The 22,234-nt window shown below is 54.3% G+C and overlaps 1 protein-coding gene across 6 annotated transcripts in view; it reads right to left on the bottom strand.

Annotated features, from left to right (window-relative positions):
- RBM10 (RNA binding motif protein 10) overlaps positions 1 to 22,234 on the bottom strand; it is a 29,970-nt gene continuing 7,736 nt past the window's right edge. For 2 of the 6 annotated variants that reach the window (XM_042974052.1, XM_042974055.1), the window contains exons 3-24: positions 15,071 to 15,254; positions 13,389 to 13,619; positions 11,450 to 11,519; positions 9,442 to 9,515; positions 7,954 to 8,040; positions 5,822 to 5,882; positions 5,503 to 5,679; positions 4,956 to 5,116; positions 4,675 to 4,772; positions 4,501 to 4,588; positions 3,697 to 3,883; positions 3,446 to 3,585; positions 3,228 to 3,345; positions 3,042 to 3,133; positions 2,793 to 2,957; positions 1,682 to 1,831; positions 1,513 to 1,578; positions 1,244 to 1,432; positions 1,057 to 1,131; positions 638 to 744; positions 433 to 562; positions 1 to 340 (exon numbers count right to left, since the gene is read on the bottom strand). In XM_042974052.1, coding sequence (XP_042829986.1) covers positions 215 to 340; positions 433 to 562; positions 638 to 744; positions 1,057 to 1,131; positions 1,244 to 1,432; positions 1,513 to 1,578; positions 1,682 to 1,831; positions 2,793 to 2,957; positions 3,042 to 3,133; positions 3,228 to 3,345; positions 3,446 to 3,585; positions 3,697 to 3,883; positions 4,501 to 4,588; positions 4,675 to 4,772; positions 4,956 to 5,116; positions 5,503 to 5,679; positions 5,822 to 5,882; positions 7,954 to 8,040; positions 9,442 to 9,515; positions 11,450 to 11,519; positions 13,389 to 13,619; positions 15,071 to 15,254 — 2,776 coding nt within the window. In that variant the 3' untranslated portion in view covers positions 1 to 214. The remainder of the gene's footprint in view (positions 341 to 432; positions 563 to 637; positions 745 to 1,056; positions 1,132 to 1,243; positions 1,433 to 1,512; positions 1,579 to 1,681; positions 1,832 to 2,792; positions 2,958 to 3,041; positions 3,134 to 3,227; positions 3,346 to 3,445; positions 3,586 to 3,696; positions 3,884 to 4,500; positions 4,589 to 4,674; positions 4,773 to 4,955; positions 5,117 to 5,502; positions 5,680 to 5,821; positions 5,883 to 7,953; positions 8,041 to 9,441; positions 9,516 to 11,449; positions 11,520 to 13,388; positions 13,620 to 15,070; positions 15,255 to 22,234) is intronic. The other 4 variants (XM_042974054.1, XM_042974053.1, XM_042974056.1 and 1 more) reach the window with 4 other exon arrangements.

Raw genomic sequence — 22,234 nt, 5'->3', positions numbered from 1 at the left:
GACTTTTCAGCTTTTATTACAAAAAGAAGAGCATGATCCCAGCCCAGCTTTCCAACAAAAGTCACCAATTTAAAGTCTGACTTGGTCAGGGCCTCTCTGGCTGGGGAGTAGGCTAGCAGACAGGTGCAGGGCCCCACTCAGACCACCCACCACTTCACCCTCCCCTGCCCTGGGCCGGACACCCGACATATGTAGAAGCAGCTCTCACAGCTGCTCACTGGGCCTCGTTGAAGCGGGTCACCATTGTCTTGTGCAGTGTCTCCTTGTAGGACTCGGTTGAGGTGACCCCGTAGGAGCTGCCTCGGGCCCCCAAGCCGGAACCCCGCACCCGTGTCTGGGCCTATGTGAGGGAGGTAGGCCGTCAGGTGAGCGGTGGGATGGGGGTGCAGCAGAGAATGCTGGAAGACGGGGATGGGATCACAGAAGACTCACCTCAATGGGCGTCACAATGCCCTGCTTCTTCCGGCCCAGGCCACTACCTTCTTTCCAGCCCATGGCCTGGAGCATACGACTGCCAATGTTGTCGCTGCCCAGACCATCCCGTGTGGGCTGCTCAAAGTCCCTGCAGGGCCAGTGGGTACAGTGTGAGTGACCAGCCTGCCGGCCCCGGGTCCGCACTTCGGCTCTGGGCACTTACACAGAAGCTGCAGACATGCCGCCGTACTTCCTCCGCTTGGGCTCCGGTGGCTCAGGGATGCCGTACTTCTCTCTGCGTTCAGCTGCACGGTCCCGGTACTTCATTTGCTGAAAACGTGTGTGCGTGTGCGTGTGCATGTGTGTGAGGACGGGGGAACCGGTGGCTACTCGCAGGAAACATTAGGGGCCCCATGGGAGCTGGATCTGGCTAACAGGTCTGAGGTCCCGTGGGCAGGACATCGTGGGTGCGAGCAGCCAGCACGAGGGGAGTCGGGAAGAAGCCTCGCAGGGACAGGAGGTGAGACGGCTGATGGCAGCCAGGCAATATCCAGCTCAGGGACTTGAGCGCCAGCTGCCTGAGGGGACAGGCACTTGGCAAGGGACAGAGGGGATGGAGCCCAGGAGTGGGTCACACCTCACCTCCATGTCGTTCTTCTCCAGTGCTTCCAGCTCATTTTCCGACAGGTGTGCTCGTCGGTGAATCTCAAGGTTTTGCTGCAAGGGGACAGGCAGGAGGAGGTGTGAAGTGGCCGGGCAGGGCCGGGCCGGGCCGGGCCGGGCCGGGCCAAGCAGAGCCGAGGTTCCCTGCCAATCCTCCCTCAGCCACCTTGTGTAGCCCAGAGAGCTGCTGGTGGCGGATGAGCGCCTCCTTGCTGGGGAACTGGCGCCGGCAAAGCAGACAGGCCAGCTTCTGCCAGTCAGTGAGCTTCTCCTCCCGTTCTGGACCCCCGCGCTCCTGCTCCTCCTCGCTGTCACTCTCCCCGCTGTAGGCTGCCACGAGGCCCCGAGGTGGGCTCTGGAGAACATGAGCGTAGGGGTGGGAGGTCAGGCCTGGCCAGATCGCCCGCCCCCCTCCTTCCTGCTCCGACCACTCACTGGGCGGTCATCGCTGGCCAGTTTCGGGAGGTCCATGCTGGTGTGCTGTCTTTCAGCTAGTGCTCCCTGGGGAAGACGGACACACAGATTCAGGGACTCCACAGAGGGACCATTGAGATGACAAGACTTGGGGCGGGGAGTGGGTAGTGGAGGGGTGGCCACAACACACCTTCTTCTCGAGGATGGCATAGCCAGCATCTGCGGTAGCTGATTCCCGCCTTTCATCGTCTCGCAGGGAGCTGATGGGCTGGAAGCTGTTTTTGAAGTTTTCTTTTTGCTTGTTGAGGCTGCGGGCCCAGCGTTCCATGTCCTTGGCAATCTAGGGGGAAGGGTGGGGGTGAGGCTCTCGGGGCCCCTCCGACTGCTGTAACTGCCAACTCTGTCCACTGCCCCTTCCCACCCCGCAGCCTCAAGCAAGAGGTGAGGAGACGGCCGTGACAGTCCCTACTTGTCGTCATTCTACCACCGGTGGCCCCCATCAAGCCCTCTTGGGCTGTGTCCCCCATTCTCCTGACAGGCACTCACACGATTCTGCTCTCTGTGGGCTTTCATATCGTCTTACCATTCCACGCTGCACAAAATGGCTTTCTCTGGGTAGGATTTTAACACACACCCGTGATACTCTGCCACACTCCACCTTCTGCTCCCCCTACCCCAGGCACAACATGACTTTTAGCATTTACCAGGTAGTCAAGGGAACACTTAGTTCTTACTCAGCACTTGGTTCGGCACTGAGCGCTACACCCAGACTGTCACACTCTTCTTCCCCAGGCAGACGCTGACGTTCCCTCCAACTGCCCACGCCCACCAAACGCTGCTGTGGCCGCTTTCCCACCCGCACCCTGAGGGGCCCACGAGAAGTTCTCTGGGACGGACAATCGGACACATACTCACGAGTGGGGTTCTGGGCCCAAAGGAGGTCTGCCTGCCCGTTCGTTTCCACAGGCAGGGTTAGCCTGGCTTCAGGCATGCAGGCAACCTGAGGGTTCCCACTGGGGGACAGGAAGGCTGACTGGGCTCGCTTGGATGGATGGCACTGGCCACGCAGAGAGGTGGGTGGCCCTACCACATACTGAGGAGACTGCCCTGGCTTGAGGTCAGTCACGCATCAAAGAGCAGAACTGGGCCAGGAGCCTGGTCTCTCTTAAGCACAATCACTGCCACCACACACACATCTGCCCTCCGCCCTTGGCAGTGGAAGGTTAAAGAGGATAGAAGCACATTCTTCATCGGAAGACACCACACAGCCAGCCAGTGACTGCTGAACCCCCAGTGTTCACCTGTTGGGCTGTCTTGGTCTTGTGCTTCTCCTTCTTTTCTTTACCCTCTTTCGAGGGGGCCCCCGTCTCCTTATGCCCATCGGCTGACTGTTCCAGGGCAGGGACGTAGGTCCGTCTCTCCCCGTCCCAGTACAGGTACTGCTGGCTCTGAGCGTTGTAATAATACTGGGGGAGGGGCAATGCAAAGGCATGAGGGAAGACCTTAAGGAGAACTGCAGACCCCACCCACTCCCTGGGCCACCCTATCACCTGGGAGTTGGGGTCATAGTAGAGGCCAGTCTGGGGGTCATAGTAGTAGCCAGAGGTCTCGTCATACTGGTAAGTAGACACGTCCGGAACAGCTGGGGGAGGGGAGGGGAGAAGGGGCGTCACGCTCTTCTGTGCTTTGCTAAGGAACTCCCCCCGCCCTCCCACCCACGGGCCGTGGCTACTCACGGTACTGGTTGTAGGACTCCTGGGCAGTGGGGCTGGTGGCTGGTGGCAGGGCAGAGCTGGGATGGGTAGGGCTCTGGAGCTCAGATTTGAGCACAGCGGGTGACATGATGGTGTATGACTGGTCACGGGGCCAGACAGGGGAACAGGGCTCAGTGTCTGCCAGTGCCCGCCCCCCCAGGAACCCTGCCTGTCCCCCAGGAAGCCCTGGGCTCTCTCACCTGGCTGTTGGCAGCAGCGCCCTGGCTGCCGCTCGCCTCGGCTGATTGCTGGTAGATGCCAGGTGTGGCACCAGGCTGGGCACGGGAGAAAGCCTGCAGTGACACAGAGTCTGTCCCAGGCTCCAGGGAGGCCTCAGGACCTGTAAAGAGGGCCAGGGAGGGAGGGGGGAGAATACCTGTTAGTGGTGGGGCCCAGGACCCCATGCCCGTTGACCCCCACCACGGGCTCAGAGAGAGATGCTGGGGCTCACCTGCTCCAGCTGGGTCCCCTTTGGTTCCAGCGATGCCGGGGCCCTTCGTGCCCTTGAGGTAGCCATGGGCATAGAGGGAGGACTCTGTGCCCTGGCTGCCGCCATAGCCCTCATCCTGTTGGTAGTAGCTGTAGTCGACCGGTGGCTCCTCGGGGGTGGCCCAGGCACCCTCCCCACCCTGGGAGGCCTGAGGGGCAGTGGGAGGGGCTCATTAGCAGAGGAAGGGGCGCAGGGGGAGGGGAACCTGCTAAGAAGCATCTGCCCACAGGTGAGGCTTGTGCCGGTCTGCCGATAGAAAGCATGCAGGCCTCAGACAAGTGAAGTGTGAGGGCCACCCGGCCACAGCAGGGCAGGACAGCGGCAAAAACAAGAAAGGAACGAAGACTTGTGCCAAAGTGCTCCCACGGCTGACACTGGTACGTGTGTGGCGTGGTTCGTGTGCTGGGTATCAGATCAAGGAAGACACCGTCCTCCCCTTCTTTACTCTCCTCTCCCAATTTTCTTTCAGCCACTTATAAACTCCGTTTCATTAAAGAAGTTGAAACAATTCAGGATGATAAAATAACCACCAAACAGAAGCGAAAAGCAGCTGTGATGGTGTTGAAGTTGAAAGCCTGGGAGGAGGTGACTGGGGAGGGAGCTGCAGCGAGGCGCCCAAAGCCCACGGCAGCCACTGTGACAGGGTCTGGGGTCCACGGAAAGCCAAAACAGCAAGCCAGCCCTCCAGGCTGTGCAGAGAGGGCACGGGAGGGTCGAGGTGGCCCCGGTATGGGGATGCTGGGGCAGAGGGGAGTCTCTGAGTACCTGTGAGATGGCCCACTGGGCCGCAGCAATGGCAGTGCTGGCCACAGAGGCAGCATTGATGCGGCTGCCTTCATTGGAGGCCATGTCCCTGGAGAGGATGTCAGAGACTGGGAGTGAGACGCGAGGCCCCAGCCCAGGGGGCCAGCTAGGAAAGGACACAGGTGGAACCCTGACCTCTTAGAACCCTTGGCGAACTCAACGTTGATGGTCTTGCCGTCAATGGTGAGCGGTGGGTGCAGGGCCTGTAGGATCTGCAGTAGCTGGGCTGCTTCCTGGGGGGAGGAGGGGGTAGGCGGAGGCAGAAGGGTCAGGCCCGGGGAGGTCCCCGGCTCCACTGCCCCATTTCCAGGCTTGGAGCCGCGGCGGCGGGGGGGGGGGGCTGGGCTCGGGGTCCCTCCTCCCCGCCCCGGGGGCCGGGACCCTGGCCGCCCGGCCCCCCCCTGTGCCGCCCTCACCACGATGGTGGAGAGCTGGATGAAGGCGAAGCCGCGATTCAGTTGGGTCTGCTTGTCCTTGATGACGCGTACGTTGGAGGAGGACAGCACCGCATAGGGTGCCAGGGCCCCCAGGATGGAGTCCATGGTGCTGTGTGGGTTCAGGTTGCGCAAAATGATGGCTGTGGGAAGGGGCCCAGCATTAGGGGGCACCCCTGACACCGTGCTCCAGCCCTACCCTCTGGTGGCTCCCCACTGTCCCTCTTCTCTGGCTTCCATGTCTTTGCACCTGCTGCTTCCTCTCACCTCTTCCTCCTGGATAAACTCTGCTTGTCAGTCCAAGTCCCAGCTCAGTCACTCACCTGCTGAGAACCTTCTCAACACACCCCCAAAGTCGAGTCAGGCAACGCTCCTCTCCTGCTCTCCCTACATCACATATGTGTCCCCCCACCAAGCAGAGAGACCCTGGGAGGGCTAAGTCCTGGTCACCACCATCTCTCTGCGCTTGGAGAGTCTAGCCCAGACAGACACCCTAGGGCAGGGAGAAAGGAAGGAACAACTGACTCACTGTCATTGGCGTTCTCTGAGCTTGGCTCCGAGCCCTGTGACAGGGCTTGGGAGGCCAGCACTCCCTGGGCCTGGTAGGGCTGAGGCAGGGGGAGCAGGCCCTGGCTTAGCTCCCGTCCACCCAGAGGCAGCGTCTGCTGATCCAGCCTTGCGCCCAGGGGCAGCTTCTGCTCCGCCTCTGTCAGGGATGGCACAAGACAGGCTGGTGATGAAGAAGGAGGCTCCAAGGCTGGCCACCCTCCTCCCAGGACACCGGCCCCTCCCCCTCCTCCCCTCTCCCACCAAAGTCCCAGGGAGGTGGGGAGGTAGGAGGGCCTCACCTGACTTGGGCACACCACATTTGAAGCACTTCTCGCGGCGTTTGAAGTTCTGGACGCCACACTGTGAGGCACAGGCCAGGCCGTCAGAGCAGGTGGGGCTCTCCACTGTACCCTCCAAACTTGGATCCAGAGACCACCCCTCCCCCCACCTCAGGGAACCCCACGATGCTCCAGGAAGGAAGGTCCCAGGGTCAGGGGTGGAAGGGGGCTCTGGCTGTCATTCTCAGTCTGTGGATCTTCCCTTCACACAGTCTCAAGTCTGTCCTCAGGGCCATCCCCTCAGCTCGGGAATCAATTCCCCCACCCCTGTTACAAGTGCCACCCCCTCCTCGTCCCTTTAGCAGGTTCCTCTTCCTAAAACTTGCTTCCCTGTTAGAGACCTTCAGTGTCTTCACCCCTAAAAGCCAGTGGCCACTCTCGTCAGACTCCCATCCCTCGTTTATCTCAAGAACTGGGTTGATTCTCTTGAGAAACCAGCCTTGGCCATCCCAGCCTCCAGAAACCCCCAACTTCTACCAAATCTCTCTCTCTGTTCCGTGGTCACATAGTGCGCACTGGTCCCATGCCAGGCTCTGCCCTGTATGCCAGGGCGTGGCCTCTGTCATCCTCGAGGCCTCACAGCAGGGGGCAGATGTAGCACAGGGAGGCAGGTTAGTCTGTGGGGACCCACGGAGGGGAAGAGGCCAAAAGGGGTATGGCTCACTTAGCTGGGGACAGTTGGCAGAGATATTTGATCTGGGAGGCCCAGAAGTTTGCTTTGGTTTTGCTGGGAAGCTATGGCTAGCGAAGGGAACAAGAGATTTTCTGTAGCTGGTGTAGGAAGGTGAGGCCAGACAAAAGCCAAAGCTGGAGAGGGCAGGTGAAGTTAGATTATAGAGGGTGGTCACGCTTAAGTTCAGAGTTGGCGAGGTCCTAAGCAGAGAAGGAAGGATGTGGTTAGAGGTGGTTTCGAGGAATGTTACAGATGAGAGGGTGAGAGAAAGAGGCAAGGCCAGAACAGCAGAAGAGGGGTCCACAGCGGGACAGAGCGTGTGACAACTGGTCTGGGTGGTGGGAATTGCAAGGGAGGGCATTTCTGTGATGGAAGTGACAGGACCTGGTGACCAAGAGGATGTGGGGAATAGAGGAGGGGAAAGGAGGGAGTTCCCTGCTTTTGAGGAGTCTCTGAAAATACAGGAGAGACACAGTGGCACTGTCACTTCGTCTCTACCTCTGCAGAGACATCAGACACCCTGCCTTCTGATAACACTTTCTTTTTAAACCAACGGTGCCACTCCCCTAGTAGGCAGAGTTCTTCTCGGGGAGCAAGTCAGGGCGTCTGCCAGCTCTCAGGACCACCGGCTGGCTGTGGGGTCTCGGGCCGCCTCGGGGCTGCTTGTGAGGCTGGCCCCAGGGGAGACCTGAACCCAGGGTGGCGTCCGGGGCCCCTGTGGTCAGGAGCAAGTCATGGCTCAAGGCTCACCCACGGTGGCACCCCTTTGAGCCTCAGCTTCCTCGTAGGGAATACGACTCCAAGACCCCACAGCTTCTACCCTGGGCCTCTGGTGGACATGGCCTTGTCGGAGGGGCCATCAAGGTCGGGTCACCTGACTCAGGCTCTCACCATGCCCTGTGCTTTCTTTTGGGGGGGTATGGGCAGACTTAAAGGGTGCTAACCATGGGCCAGGTGTCGTTCCAAGTGTCACCCTCTCATCACCACACTGGAATCCTCCCAACCACCTCTGGGGAGAGGTGTCATCGCTATTCACATTTTAGAGAGGAGGAAAGCGAGGCAGAGATCAAGGAGGATCCGAGAGGGTCTAATTCCAGCCAGTCTGGCTCAGAGGTCCACATTCTGACACACCGCATTGTGCCTCCACTGTCACTAGTTGGTCCCTTATGTAAGTATTTGCTGAAAGCCCACTGGGACTTCAGCCAAGACCGTACTACGTGAGGGCAGAGCCTGGCGCCAATGAGAGCCCAGTACGCACAGGCGGGCGGGTGGGTGGGTGGGTAGACGGCGAGGAACGGTGGCTACTTGAGCTCAGCCAGTCCTCGACGCCTATGCCACCCCCAGAGGCCCCAGGGAGACAGACGCTGCCACCGCCGCCGCCGTCTCTATCCATGGCAACCGCTGCCCACCGCCCCTGTACCTTATTACACAGCCAGTCCTCATTGATCTTGGGCTTGGGGTCGCTGTAGTGCATGGACACCTTCTGGCCCAGGATGTTGAGGGAGTGCTGCGGGAAAAAGCAGAGCACAGTGAGGCCCGGGCAGCAGTGCCCCACGCACCGTTTCAGCACAGGAGAAGAGAGTGAGCGAGCCCTTCAGCTGGATGGATGAGGGACAGGGAACGGAGGGAGGTCGGAGAACGGACAAGGGAAGAAGGAAGGGAAGGAGGGAGGGAGAGCGCCACAGCCCTCGGGCGCAGCTGTTTGCTGCCTTTCCGGGCACGCGCACGCACACGTGAACACACGCCACCAGGCACACAGTGCTCGGCTGACCGACGCCTGCCGGACAGTGGGGGAAAACCCCCCACTCGGCCCTGATGCTGCCAGGCCACACCCAGGGCCAGCACTACACAGGCTACACTCGGGATGAGGGGGACAGGGAGGGGAGGGAGAGGAGGGGAGAGAAAGAGAGAGAGAGAGCGCACGCGCGCTAGTGCTGGAGAAGGGGAAAAAGAAAGAGCCATATTTAAGAGATGGAAGTTCCTGCTGTGAGGCTGTCTTCCCGGGGCTGGCTGGGTCCTGGGCCCACAGCATTAGGGCAGAGATGGCCCCAGGGCCGCCATGCTGAGCCCTGCTTCCACCTCTTCTGCCCCTTCCTCCCCTGAGGCTTTCCTTCGGTGCCCCACACCAGTGAGCCGGGCTCTGGGTGGGTAAGCAGAGCAGGTCCTTGGGTCTCTGAAGGTCCCAAAGCTGCTGGGTGGGGAGACCGTGCCAGGCAGGGGAGCAGGCTCCCTTCCCTTCCCTAGAGCAGGACTCTCTGCTGAGAGGGCAGGTCTGCCAGCAGCGGAATGGGACAAGCGGTGACTTCCGAGGAGGGGTTAGGTGCAGGGGGCGGGCCGGGGCACCTGAAGTGAGTTCTATCACATCTGACTGCTACTTTAGATCAACAGAGCAGTGCTGGCCGCTCACACCGAAATCAAAAGGCCGAACTCACATGCAGGGAGAGAGCTGGCCAAACGGGACTTGCCAGTTAGTGTGCCAACAGCTAAGTCCCCCAGTGGCTAGGCTTCCAGTGGCGCCTGAGAGTGGAACGAAGTCCTGGCTCTGCCTAACCCCTGAGCAGGCTGGTCCCCGGGGACTGGGAGCCTCGGTGGAAGAACCTCCCCCCGCCCCCAGCAGCCCTTTCTCCAAAAGCTCGGCTGGGAAGTGGAGGGGCAGAGCTAATAGCATCTGGGAGGAAGGGGCTAGCGGTGAGTGTGGGCTCTTGATGGGAAGCCCGGTGGGTAGCAAGAGATGGGAAGAGGAGATAGTGAGGGTCAGGAAGGGGGAGAGAGAGAGAGGGGGCGGGGAGGGGGGATGGGACACAGGGCCACAGGGCAGGGAACTGTGTCCATAAGAATCAGGCGATGGGGAGCGCTCGATTACAAAGTAGTATTTGTTTGGGGGGGGGTTCAAGTGCGGCAAAGCAACCTGATTGGCTTCCATCCATCGTGTAGCGTCCTGCAAGTGACTAAACTCGACGAAGGCGAAGCCCCGGCTCTGACCTGGAGACAGCATTCAGATACAGACGCAGTGGGTTAGTCAACAGCTTTGGACACACGGCGTTCCCGGGGGTGGGACCCGAGGGGAGAGGACCAGGGGGGCAGAGAGGGAAGGGGGGAGAGAAAAAGAAGAAAGGGAGAGAGAGAAGTAATCAGAGAGAGAAAGACCAGGGAGTGGGAGGCAAGGCAGAAGGCCGGGAGGGGCAGGAAAGAGGAATGGGGGGGGAGGGAGTGGGGAGGGAGGGGGAGAGGAAATAACATACACGCCAACTGGGAAGAAAGAGAGAGGAGCTCAGGCAGACCTGCCTGGAGTGACAGAGACAGAGAGAAGGAGCTAGGAGGGAAAGGGTACACGTAGAGGTCTGTCTCCTGAGAAGGAAGGAGGGCAGATGGGCAGGCTGTTGGCTCCACATGGGCCAGAATAAACACCTGAAGGGCGGGGCCCAGCACAAGGCTGGGGCACCCAGGAGGGGTCCTGTAACAAGTGCTTCATCAAAGAAACAAAAGAGAACCTGGGCCAGGCTGCTCGGTGAGGCTAGGAAGGCTCCAGGCCCATCAGGAACCAGGGGGAGTTGGGGATATGATGTCACCTCAGCCTCAGCACAGTAAGGGGATGTGGGCCTCACCAGGGAGCCTCACTCAGGGCCAAGCTAGGAAGATTATGGCCACCCACAGTGCAAGTCCTCCGAGACAGCAGGAGAATGGGGGCCAGGATTGGCCTGGCGGCCCTTAAAGGATCAGTGAGGGCCTGGGAGAAGCGCCCAGGGCTACAGAGGGGACCACACCTAGGACACCGCCTATGGAGAGAGAGACCAGAACTACCCTGTCAGTGTGTGGCGTGGCTGAGGTGAAGCAGAGCAAGACCTACATGCTATCAAGAGACTCCAGGCCTGGCCAGGGCTACGAAAGGGATCCAGGGCTTGAGGCCACAGGAAAACAGCTCCTCCTTTGGAGGTGTACACACAGGGAGGGCTTAGATGTGGCGGGTTTGGGGGGGGCATGCTTGATCTCCAAAAGAGTGACTATTAGGATGCACAGGAGGATGAAATGGTATGATTTGGGGTGAGGTAGGGAGGGACGGAGGAAGAGGGAGAGAGAGGGAGAGAGAGGGGGAGAGAGACGGAGAAGAGAAATAAGGGGGGAGAGAGAGAGGGAAGGAGAGAGAGAGGAAAAGAGAAAGAGAGAAGGGGAGAGAGAGAGAGAGAAGGGGAAAGAGAGAGAAGGGGGGGAGAGGGGGAGAGAGAGAGAAAGAAAGATAGATAGATAGATATGGAGGTGTGGGGAGGAGAGAGATTGAGAGATGGAGAGAGAAGCCCAGGCAGTGAAGCCCCACTGTGCCTGCCTTGGGAAGCCTGGGCCAGAGGTCCTGCAGAGACAACTCCCCCCCCACCACCCTGCTAATCTCAGGCCAGCTCCAAGCAGCCTGCAAGAGGGAGGGAGGGAGGGAAGAAGCAAGGCCAGGAATCCTGGCTGCTCCTTGGGATGCACCCTGGGAGAAGAGCCATCCCCTGCCTCCCCTCTCTTGGGACACGAGGGTGGGGCCGTGTCAGACCTACTTTCTGGTCACAGGCTGTTACCAGAAAAACGTGAGGGGGATTGAAGGGAGGGGAAGGAGAAGAAGGGAGAGGGAAGGGAGTATATGGGGGTGTTACCACCTCAGATACTCAGAATCCCAAAGAGGAGGTTCCCCGGAGCCTGGCCCTGGCCCTGCCCCCGGGGAGCACTCAGCTCAGCGCTGCACCCCCTCCCCAACAGCCCCGGAGCTGTGAGGAGGGTGGGTCGAGGGGAAGAGAAGAAGAGAGGGCACCCCAAGCTGCCCATGCCCAGCCGTGGAGGGAAGGCAGGGCAGGGAGGGTGAGGGAGAAGACAGAAGCAGGAGGGAGACTGGAGGCTGAGGCTGGCCAGCAGAAGGGGAGGCACTGGGAACAAAAGCTCACCTGAGGATTTGTTCCGCATCAGCCGGACCTCCCGCGCTTGCACTCCGTGGGACTGCAGCTGGCCCCGGATCTGTACGGGGAGATACGGATTGGGGCAGGCTCAGCACACGGGGGGCCCCTGAGGGGCTGCCCGTGAGTGATGTGCATGCACTGCCTCCCCTCGCTCTCTCGGGGCTCTTCCCCGAGGGGCTGTGGCCCCGGCCCCATACCAGTACCCGGTCTCGGCGCTCGGCCCCAGACTTGCAGAGAGTGAGGGAAACAAAGGGGGCATGCATGGTACATGGTACGAGGTGGGGCACGGCAGCACGGAAGACCCTCAGAGGCGAGAGCAACGAGAGAGCAAGCCAAGCGGAGCCCGCAGCTCAAGAATGGCCCAAGGGGCTGGTCTTGGTGCACAAGGGGCAGGCTTGGTGCAGCTGTGGGGAGGAGAGCTGGGACGCAGCTCTGGGACCGCCCTCCGGCTCACACCGAGACACCCAGGAAGCAAATACCAAAATGGGAGGGACTGGGTCTGGGCAGAGCCCAGCCACGCACCCTAGGCCGTGGGCAGATCGGTACCCTGGGCAGAGACAAAAAGGTGTGCTCACAGGGTGTGCAAAGCTTCCTGGATGAAGCCAGAGGGAAGCTGTAGAGGCAATTTGGGGTTTGGGCCAGGTGAGGCAGGGTCTCTAGGCCAGTGGTGCCTCTCGCAGAAGCCTGGGAGCACGTGCCAGGCATTCTCGGGTGGCGATCTTACTACCTCTGGGCCTCAGTTTCCTCATCAGGTGAAAAAGAAAGGAGCGCTCTCACTCTCGCATGCGCTCTGTCTCTCTCTCTCTCTCTCTCTCTCTCTCTCTCACACACACACACACACACACACACACACAAGATCATGAGGACAGCGAACGTTCAGGGAGGGCTCTGGAAACAGCAAGAATGTGGCCTCTGGAATCCAGCTGCCCAGGTCCAGACCCCAAGTCCACTCTGCCACTCACGGGCTGAGGGACCTGGAACAAGCTGCTTCACTGCTGGGGGCCTGGCTTCCTCATCGGTAGGATGGAAACACACAGAGTGCCTTCCCCGCAGGGTGGCTGTGAGGATTACATGAGACCTGGCATGTGGCCCGCCCCGTGATAAATCCCCAACACATGTCAGCACAGAGCTACTGTCTGACCCTGAGCAGCGTGGCTGGGCCAGACTGGAGAAGCTCCTGAATACACACGTGGGATTTTCTCTTTGACAAAATGGGCAGCTGGTAGATTTCGAAGGGGAGCTGAGCAGAGAATTCGGCGGGGTCAGAGAGGAGAATCGGGGAGGCTAATGAGGAGGCTATTCTAGTGGCCCTCTGGGGTTTTACTGGGGCTCGTTAGGGAAAGTCTGTATGAGAAGGAAACAGAAGCAAAGGGAGGAACAGGGAAGGAAATGTGAGAGAACTGAGCAGGGAGGCTGCCAGTAGCAGCAAAGGACATCAGAGAACACAGGGGTCTATGGCCAGGCCACGGAGATTTGACGCTGCCGACAAGGGCGCGGGTGAGGGCATGGGGAGAGAACGTGAATAAAACCTCAGAAAACCCCATGGGGACCCTCCCCATCCCCAGGACTGCCGGGCCCTACATCATCTCTGCCACCAGGAATACCTGGCTCTGGGCCTGGGGAGCATCTGGCCCTCAGTCAACACATGCAGAACGGACGGATGAGCAGTGGAATGTTCAGGAGGAATGCTCTGTTCCCTCCCACACCCCACTGCGGCAGCCCCTTGGCCAAGCCAGCCTATCCGACACTCCTCCCTTCCAGACCAGGAGAGGACAAGGGCCTGCCCAGAGGACGGATCAGTGCTGGGGGAGAGAAGGGATAAAAGGTGCTGAGTTCGGGGTGAGGGAGAAGCTGAGGGCCCTGGAGGAGACCCAGCCTGGCCTCCTGCCCTGCCACCTGCCCAGGGCCACGAGGGGGGGGCACGTACGTCATCCTCAGTGGCTGCCTGTGGCAGCATCCTCAGCATGACGATGTTACTGGCCTTCTCCTCCTCCTCCTCCTCCTCATCCTCCTCCTCCTCCTCCCCTTGCTCGGTCCGATAGTCCTGGTCCCGATAGTCGCCGTCTCGGGGGAAGCCTGGCGGGCCGGTGGGGCTGTGCCTGTGCCGCCGCCGCCGCCTACGCTGAGTCTCGGAGCCCGGGGAGGCCTCGTAGGAATCCTGGCCAACAGAATAAGACGAGAGACACCAGACGGGCAGTCAGTCTGGGGTGGGCCTAGGGGCTGGCCGCTGGCTCTCTGAGGCAGGCAGGCTCTGAAAGCCAGGGGTGGGCGGGCTCCGGCTAAAGGCTCAGGGCAAGCAAAATGGGTAAGCCCTGGACTGCAACCCTTCTGGGGTGGGACACTGTCCCCAGGATGCCTGTTGGGGGCTGCCTTGGTGGGGAGTGGGGAGAGGCTGGTGGCAGTCCTGCTGTGGGGGAGGAACTCCCACAGACAGGTGACCAGATACCGCTTAAACCTCCTTGGGTCTAGGGTCAGCACACTAAATCCTGCCCTCTGTTTCCCCCTCTTCCTCCCTTGCAGCTCAGCCAGTATGTGCTCAACTGTTCCTTGATATCTCATCCAGAGCCGGTCAGCAGGGGCTGGCAAAGGTGTGAGGGCCACAGCCCTGCCCCCAGTCCCGATCCTCTGTCTGGCCAGTCTTCTATCACCACCAGGCTCCCTCCTAACATGGTGTGGTCACTAAATTCTTGGGTGTCACCCAAGCCATCCTTCCAGGACTAAGCAGGCCAGGCCAGGGTCCATACCCCTTCTGCCCTCAGGGAGACCAGATAACTCGGCGCTCCACTCCCACTCTTCCCACAGGGGCTACCCACGGCCCCCTGGTGCCCCAGAGACATCCAGGCACATATCACAGCTGCCACTGGGGAAACCTGGCTGCCCAGCAGAGTTCTTTGCACTGGACTCTCCCAGAAGGCAGCTGGTGGCTCACACTCTGTCCTCCAGGACTGACTTGCAATAGTACCCTTCCCACCCTGCTACATAGGAGACCTGCCTGCTTGCTTGGACCTGGGCCCGGACGGACTATCCTCTCAAAGTGGGGTTCCCCTAAGGCAAGTCTGTTGCTTCTCCTCAGACGGTGAACATCACGCCTCCCCTCCTCAGGCTAGGGCTAACTACCCAACATGGAACTGGCTACCCCCTGAGCTCAAAGGAGAGGCCCCAGAGGGTCTTTTCCTTTTGTGCAGGGGCTCTGGTGCCCCTGGGACTGCCCATGGTCGGGCCTCCCAGGGCTGCTCTCTTTGGTGATATCCAGTTTCCCCATGGCCCTCCCAACCCCAGATGCTGGATCCCATGCAAGAGGCTGTTCAAGGGCCCCAAACTGGCTGGGAGCAGGCGGTAAAGGGCTTGCAGTGAACCGTGGACCCAACTGAACAACAGGGAAGAAGGGAGAGAGGTGATGGCCAGGGGCCCTCAGAAGTATAGAGCCAAGCATGTGGAAGTCAGGGAGACCCAACTTGGGAGAGAAGCCCTCAGAGAGGGGAGCAGGGACAGACCCTCCAGGTGAGACAAAGCCACTGAGCACAGTCTGAAGGTATGGGAGCCAAGAGCTAGCTGCACGTGGTGCTACAACCAGAGGCCCTGCAGGCGCCTGTCCGCCCCGGTGCTCACCTCTGCACTCTGCTCCTCGGACGAGTCGTCATAGTCGTGCTTGCCCTCCTGGCTACCGTACTCGCGGGGATATGAGCGGTAGTCCATGTCCCGGTAGTCATGGTCTCGGCTGCGGCTCTCCCCCCCATCGTCCTGCGAACGGTCAGTGGCTCCGTAGCGGCCAGTCCTATCCCCACGGCCACCTCTGAGGGAAGAAGGATAGGGAGGAATTAGAGGGCAGTCCTCTTGGGAAGGTGCAAGAGGTGACGGGGGCTCCCACCCACTCACTCACTCTAGACTCTTAGATCCCAATCCCGACAGGGGTCCCGAAATCCTGACTCCACAGCAAGGGGAGCTGGCTCCCACCTCTCAAACCCAATCCGCTTCTGCTTCCCTTGGCCACCTCCCCCAGCCCCTGCCGGGCTTCCTTCACAGGGCCCTCGGGTGTAGCCCTGGGGCCAGTCTCACCTCCACCAGGCCTCTCCCAGCTCATTCTCTACACCCCAAAGATAAGCAAGTGTTCCAAAAGCAAAGCCAATCAAGCCCAACCGTCGCACTGCACTCCCTTCAGTGGCTCCCTCTTATTTGGAAGATGAAACAACAAAATGCTCACCCAGATCCCGCAAGGTCTGCAGGGTATGTGGGGCGAGGTCTCTACTGACCTCTCTTCCTCTGCCCCATGTTGCACCGTGCTACCCTGCCCCTCTGTTTCACGGTCACCCCGTTAGCACTGGCAGCTGTTTTGTTGAAATTTCTTCTACCGCGATTACTATAAAATAATTATCTCAAAGTTGATTTCATGTGCCTTTTTTTTTTAAAAGATCTTATTTTTAAGTAATCTCTATATCCACCGTGGGGATTGAACTTACAACCCTGAGATCAAGCGTCGCGTGCTCTACCACCTGAGCCTGCCAGGCATCCCTCATGTGCATTTCTTTGATGATTTAAAGAAGTACTAGACCGTGTTCTGGGAAAGAGGGGACAACACCTAGAGGGTCCCCTGCCCTATTTACCAAAGCTTAGCTTAGTACCTGGTACTTAGTGGGTGTCCAATAATTGTTTGATAAAATAACGATTTAAAAAATGTTCTAAAATCAACCAATACAGGTTTACCTAAAACAAGAAAAAACAGGGCGCCTGGGTGGCTCTGTCGGTTAAGCGACTGACTTCGGCTCAGGTCATGATCTCACAGTTCATGGGTTCGGGCTGACAGTTCAGAGCCTGAATCCTGCTTCGGATTCTGTGTCTCCCTCTCTCTCTGCTCCTCCCCCATTCGCATTCTATCTATCTCTCAAAAATAAATAAATGTTGAAATAAAAAAAGAAAAAACAGACATGACCATAGACTACTGCTAGCAGGTCCCAATCCTGGTCAGGAACAACACTTTTAGAATGTCCTTTATCAGGGGCGACTGGGTGGCTTGGTCGGTTGAGTGTCCGACTTTGGCTCAGGTCATGATCTCACAGCTCATGAGTTCGAGCCCCGCTATCAGGCTCTGTGCTAACAGCTCAGAGCCTGAAGCCTGCTTCAGATTCTGTCTGTCTCTCTCTCTCTCTCTCTCTCTCTGCCTCTCCCCAATCACACTCTTTCTTCTTCAAAAATAAACATAAAAAATTTTTTAAAAAAAGAATGCCCGTTATCAACACCACTATGAACACCATTTTAAAATACTAACTGAACCAAATAAGAGAATAAAGAAAAATGGTTAAAAGCTGGAAAAGAAAGGTAAGATTACCATTATTTATAAATGATATAGGGATATGCCTACAAAGCCTAAGAGAATCAACTGAAAAATGATTATAAACAATAAATCAGTAAGAATGCTGGGTACAAAAGTAATATGCAGAAATAAATACATTGCCTGTATTCGAGGAGCCACCATTTAGAAATGGGAAGATCCCAGGGCACCCAGGTGGCTCAGTTGGTTAAGCGTATGACTTCAGCTCAGGTCATGATCTCACAGTTGTGAGTTCGAGCCCTGCATCAGGCTCTGTGCTGACAGCTCATATCCTGGAGCCTGCTTCGGATTCTGTGCCTCCCTCCCTCTCTGCCCCTCCCCGTCTCGCGCGCTGAGGCGCGCACACTCTCTCTCTCTCTCAAAAATAAAAAATAAAATCATTCAAAAAAATTAAAAAAAAAAAGAATGTAAAGATTCCAAGTATAACTAAACCAAAAAGGTTAATTACACAAACACAAGATTTTATGACTATACTTCACACATATAAACCTGAATATGTTTAAAATGGGTCAAAGATTTGCAATGACATGGATGGAGCTAGAGTATAATGCTAAGCAAAATAAGTCAGTCAGAGAAAGACAAATATCATATAATCTCACTCACATGTGGAATTTAAGAAACAAATCAAACAAGCAAAGGGAACAAAGAGAGACCAAGCAAGAAACAGACTCTTAACTATAGAGAACAAACTGATGGTTACTGGGGGGGTGGGAATAAGGGGTGGGGATTAAAGAGTACGCTTCTCATGATGAAAAAAAATTTAAAGGGTCGCCTGGGTGGCTCAGTTAGTTAAGTATCCGACTTTAGCTCAGGTCATGATCTTGCGGTCCATGGGTTCGAGCCCACGTCAGGCTCTGTGCTGACAGCTCGGAGCCTGGAGCCTGCTTCGGATTCTGGTTTCCCTCTCTCTCTGCCCTTCCCCTGCTCTCTCTCTTTCTCTCTCAAAAACAAATAAACGTTAAAAAATGTCTTTTAAAAAATTTAAAAAATCAGGAAAATGTGAAAAGAAATGCAGTGTCCCATGGTAAAAACAATAATGATAAAAATAAAATGGGTAAAAAATTTAAATGGAAGAATTGAAACCGTAAAAGTAGATGAAAACATGAGATGATTTCTAGATAATCCTGAAATGGGGAAAACTATGACCCAAATCCGGAAGCCATAGAAGATGATTAAAGTTGACTATATAAAAATAAAACACTTCTGCCTGGAAAAGAAAACCATCATGAGTAAAGTCAGGACAAACTAACTGGGAAAGAGTATGGGAAGAGAAAGAGGAACAGAATTCACAGAAAAGAAATACAGATGATTTATATTTGAAAAGGTGCTCTATCTCATAATGAAGGATGGAAATTAAAACCACATCAGATAGGGGGCACCTGGCTGGCTCAGTCGGAAAAACGTGTGACTCTTCATCTTGGGGTCGTGAGTTCGAGCCCCATGTTGGATATAGTGATGACTTAAGTAAATAAATAAACTGAAAAAAAAACCTACACTGGATAGGCCATTTAAAAATAAACGTTCAGGGGCGCCTGGGTGGCGCAGTCGGTTAAGCGTCCGACTTCAGCCAGGTCACGATCTTGCGGTCTGTGAGTTCGAGCCCCACGTCAGGCTCTGGGCTGATGGCTCGGAGCCTGGAGCCTGTTTCCGATTCTGTGTCTCCCTCTCTCTCTGCCCCTCCCCTGTTCATGCTCTGTCTCTCTCTGTCCCAAAAATAAATAAAAAACGTTGAAAAAAAAATTAAAAAAAATAAAAATAAATAAAATAAACGTTCAAAATTTACTTTTGTAGGGGGGCCTGGGTGGCTCAGTCAGTTAAGTGTCTGACTTCGGCTCAGGTCATGATCTCATGGTTCGTGGGTTCAAGCCCCCCGTCGGGCTCTGTGCTGACAGCTCGGAGCCTGGAGCCTGCTTCGGATTCTGTGTCTCCCTCTCTCTCTCTCTCTGCCCCTCCCCTGCTCACACTCTGTCTCTGTCTCTCTCTCAATAAATAAACATTTTTTAAAAATTTTTAAAAAACACGAAAACTTAAAAAAATAACATCTATTTTTGTATGTTTTTAAGTCATTTTTATTTTACCACAAAGTACATTCATGATGCTGTTGCGGTCATCACCACTATTTCCAGAACCTTTTCATCATCCCAAACAGAAACTCTGGACTTTGCTAAACAACAATCAATAACTTCCCACCTGCCCTACAACTGCCAGTCTACTTTCTGCCTCGTCTAGGTGTCTCATATAAGTAGAGTCATATGTGTCCTTTTGTGTTTGGCCTATTTCACTTAGCATAATGCTTTAAAGGTTCATCTAAGTTGAGGAATGCATTGGAATTTCATTCCTTTTTATGGCTAGACACGTAAGTGCGTATGCATGTATGTACGTACGTACGTACGTACGTACGGCATATACATTCATCTGTTGATGGCCACCTGGGCTGCTTCCACCTGCTGGTTGTTTTGGATGTTGTGAAGAATGCTGCTAAGAAAACTGGTATGCAAGTATCTGTTTGATTCCCTGCTTTCAATTCCTTTGGATAAACACCCAGGAGTGGTCTTTTGTCCCTTTGTGAATGGAGTTTTTCTGTGCGGTTGTAGGAGCTCTTTATATATTCTGGGTGTTAATCTCTTATCAGATATAGGATTTGCAAATACATTCGCCCATTCTGTGGGTTGTGTTTTCATTCTCTTGAACAATGTCTGTGGTTGTGCTTAAGTTTCTAATCTTGATGAAGTCAAACTTTATGTTGAAATGATTTTAGATTTACAGAAAAGTTCAAAGATAATAGAATTCTCTTATACCATTCACCCAGCTTCCCCTAATGTTAACAGGGGACAAATGTGATCATGCCGCATTTGTCAAAACTAAGAAGTTCACTAAATTACAAACTTAATTAGGATTTCACCTGTTTTTCCACTACTATCCACTTTCTGTTCCAAGATCGAATCCAGGATACCACACTGCTTTTAGTCATCATGCACCTTTAGTCTCCTCTGGCGCATGAAAGTTTCTTAGTCTTGCCTTGTTTTTTTTTATGACCTAGAGAGGTTTGAAGAGCACTGGTCAGGTATTTTGTAGAATGTACCTCCACTTGGGTTCGTCTGTCATGTTCTTGTGATTAGACTTGAGATTATGAAGGCTATATTTTTTTGGGAGAATACAAGAGAGGTGATCTGCCCTACTGATGGCACTGTATAAGGGGCACATGGTATCAACATGGTTAATCACTGGTGATGCTGACCTTGATCATGTGGCTGTGGTGGGGTCTGCCAGGTTTCTTCACTGCAGTTTCTCTTTTTCCCTTTCTACACTCTGTTCTTTGGAACTGAGTCCCTAAGACTAGCCCACACTCAAGGGGTTGGGGGGGGGGGAATTAAGCTTTGCCTCCCAGAATGGGGAGTATCTACATATATTATTTGGAATTCTTCTACATGGAAGATTTGTGATAGAACGTTTCTAATGCAATATATATGCAGAAGTCCAAATGTTTGACAACACACTGTTGGTAAGGCTGTATGGGAAACAGGCACTCTCCTATTGCTGGTAGGAGTGAAAATGGAACAGTCCCTACGGAGGAGAATTTGGCAATGGCTGGCAAAACGAAAAACCTACCCTCTAATCCCCAATTCTCCCGGAAATTTAATGTACCAATACACTTGCACACATACAAAAACATCATTCAATAGAGTTCTATTTATAACAGCAGATGACAAGAAACTTACAAGAGTCAGGAAAATTCTGTTAAAAAAAAAGACTAATGAGGGGGAGAGGAGCCATGCCAGATATTAAAATATATTATATACAAAGGTGGCAAAATTGAAGCACAAATGGACGGATCAGTGAAGTGGAACAGAATCCATACTATACAAAAACACACATGGAAATTCAGAGTAAGCCAAAGGTTGCATTTCAAATGAACAAGGGGAAAATGGATTAGTCAATAAATACCAGTTGCAACAACTGTCTGGCCCAGAGATCAGCAAACTACAGCCAGTGGACCCAATCCAGTCACCTAAATAAAGTTTTCTTCAACACGGTTATACCTGTTCACACACATATTGTCTGTGACTGTTTTCAGCCGAGTAGCTGTGACAGAGACCGTGTGGTCTGCAATGCCAACGATATTTACTATCAGGTCCTTCACAGAAATTTAAGAAAATAAAATTTGTTCATCTACCTCACTTCTTATACCAAGTAAATTCTAGATGAATCAAAAATTTAAACCCCTGAATAGAACCCGTAAAAACATTAGAAAGAAAACAGAAGATAAAAGTTAATCACCCCAAGAATGGGGAAGGCCTTTCTAAGCAAGACAAAACCCTGAAGTCATAAAAAAAAAAAAACAACTGATAAATCTGGCTTTGTAAAAAGTTAAAAATATGTTTAAAAATACCATAAACAAATACACATGTCACAAAGCAAGCATGGTAAAATATTAACGGTAGAATCCAGTGGATGGGTATAGAGGTATTCACTATGAAATTCTTTCAACGTTGTTGTGTTTGAAATTTTGTAATAAAATACTAGAAAAACACCATAAAGCTCAAAGATAATTAACAAATGGGGAAAATAAAACGTTTCCAGCTATCTGGTTGGTTTCCAGTTTTTCCCAATTTTTCGTTCATTTATTCATTCAACAAATATTAATGTAACATTTGCTACGCATTGAGCACTGTTCCAGGTGCCAGGGATACTGCTGTGAATAAAATGAAGTCCCTGTCCTCGTGAGCTTGCTCGGAACCCACAATTTTTTTTTATGATAAATGCCTGGACAAGAAGTAGCTGGTGTGAGTGGTGTATGTTTAAGGTTTTTGGTATGAGCAATATGTCTTCATGTTTGCTCACCACAGTTATCCCTCAATAGTTGAACTCTAGTCATCAGAATTTAAGAACTGAACAGAGCTGAATAAATGTTCAGGTGAAATCCTGAACTGTGACATTCAGCATCTAAGCCACATCAATTTGCGTATCGAACTCTTGCTATCTAAACTCGGGAACAGAACGGATTTGGACAGTAAAAGATACTTTTCATTGGCCACAGAGCACTTTGACTACACACCTTCCAAAGACAGAGCCTGTTCACAATGCATTTCTACGAAGGTGGACTGAACCATGTGAGGACCTCCACAAAATGAATATATTTCTGAAAAACATAAACTGCCAAAATTGGCAAAAGAAGTAGACAAAACTATCATCAAAAACTCAGGCCCTTTTAAAGCTGAGTTTTACTGAGCATTCAAGGGACAGATAATTCTTGTACATGTTCCTCCAATAAAGAGAGAAATGGCAAAAGCTGCCCAAATCATGCCATAAGGCTATGTTGGCTCAATGTCAGATGAATACTAGAGAAGGAAATCATAGGACCACTTTACTGAGGGACACAGATGCAAATATCCTAAATGATACAGCATCTAATCAAACATAACTTTTATTTAAAAAAATTTTTTTTA

The sequence above is a fragment of the Panthera tigris genome, chromosome X (assembly GCF_018350195.1).
Source record: "Panthera tigris isolate Pti1 chromosome X, P.tigris_Pti1_mat1.1, whole genome shotgun sequence".
NCBI classification, from domain to species: domain Eukaryota; kingdom Metazoa; phylum Chordata; class Mammalia; order Carnivora; family Felidae; genus Panthera; species Panthera tigris.
The sequence above is the reverse complement of the archived record's forward strand: the minus strand, read 5'-3'. Positions and strand labels throughout refer to the sequence as shown.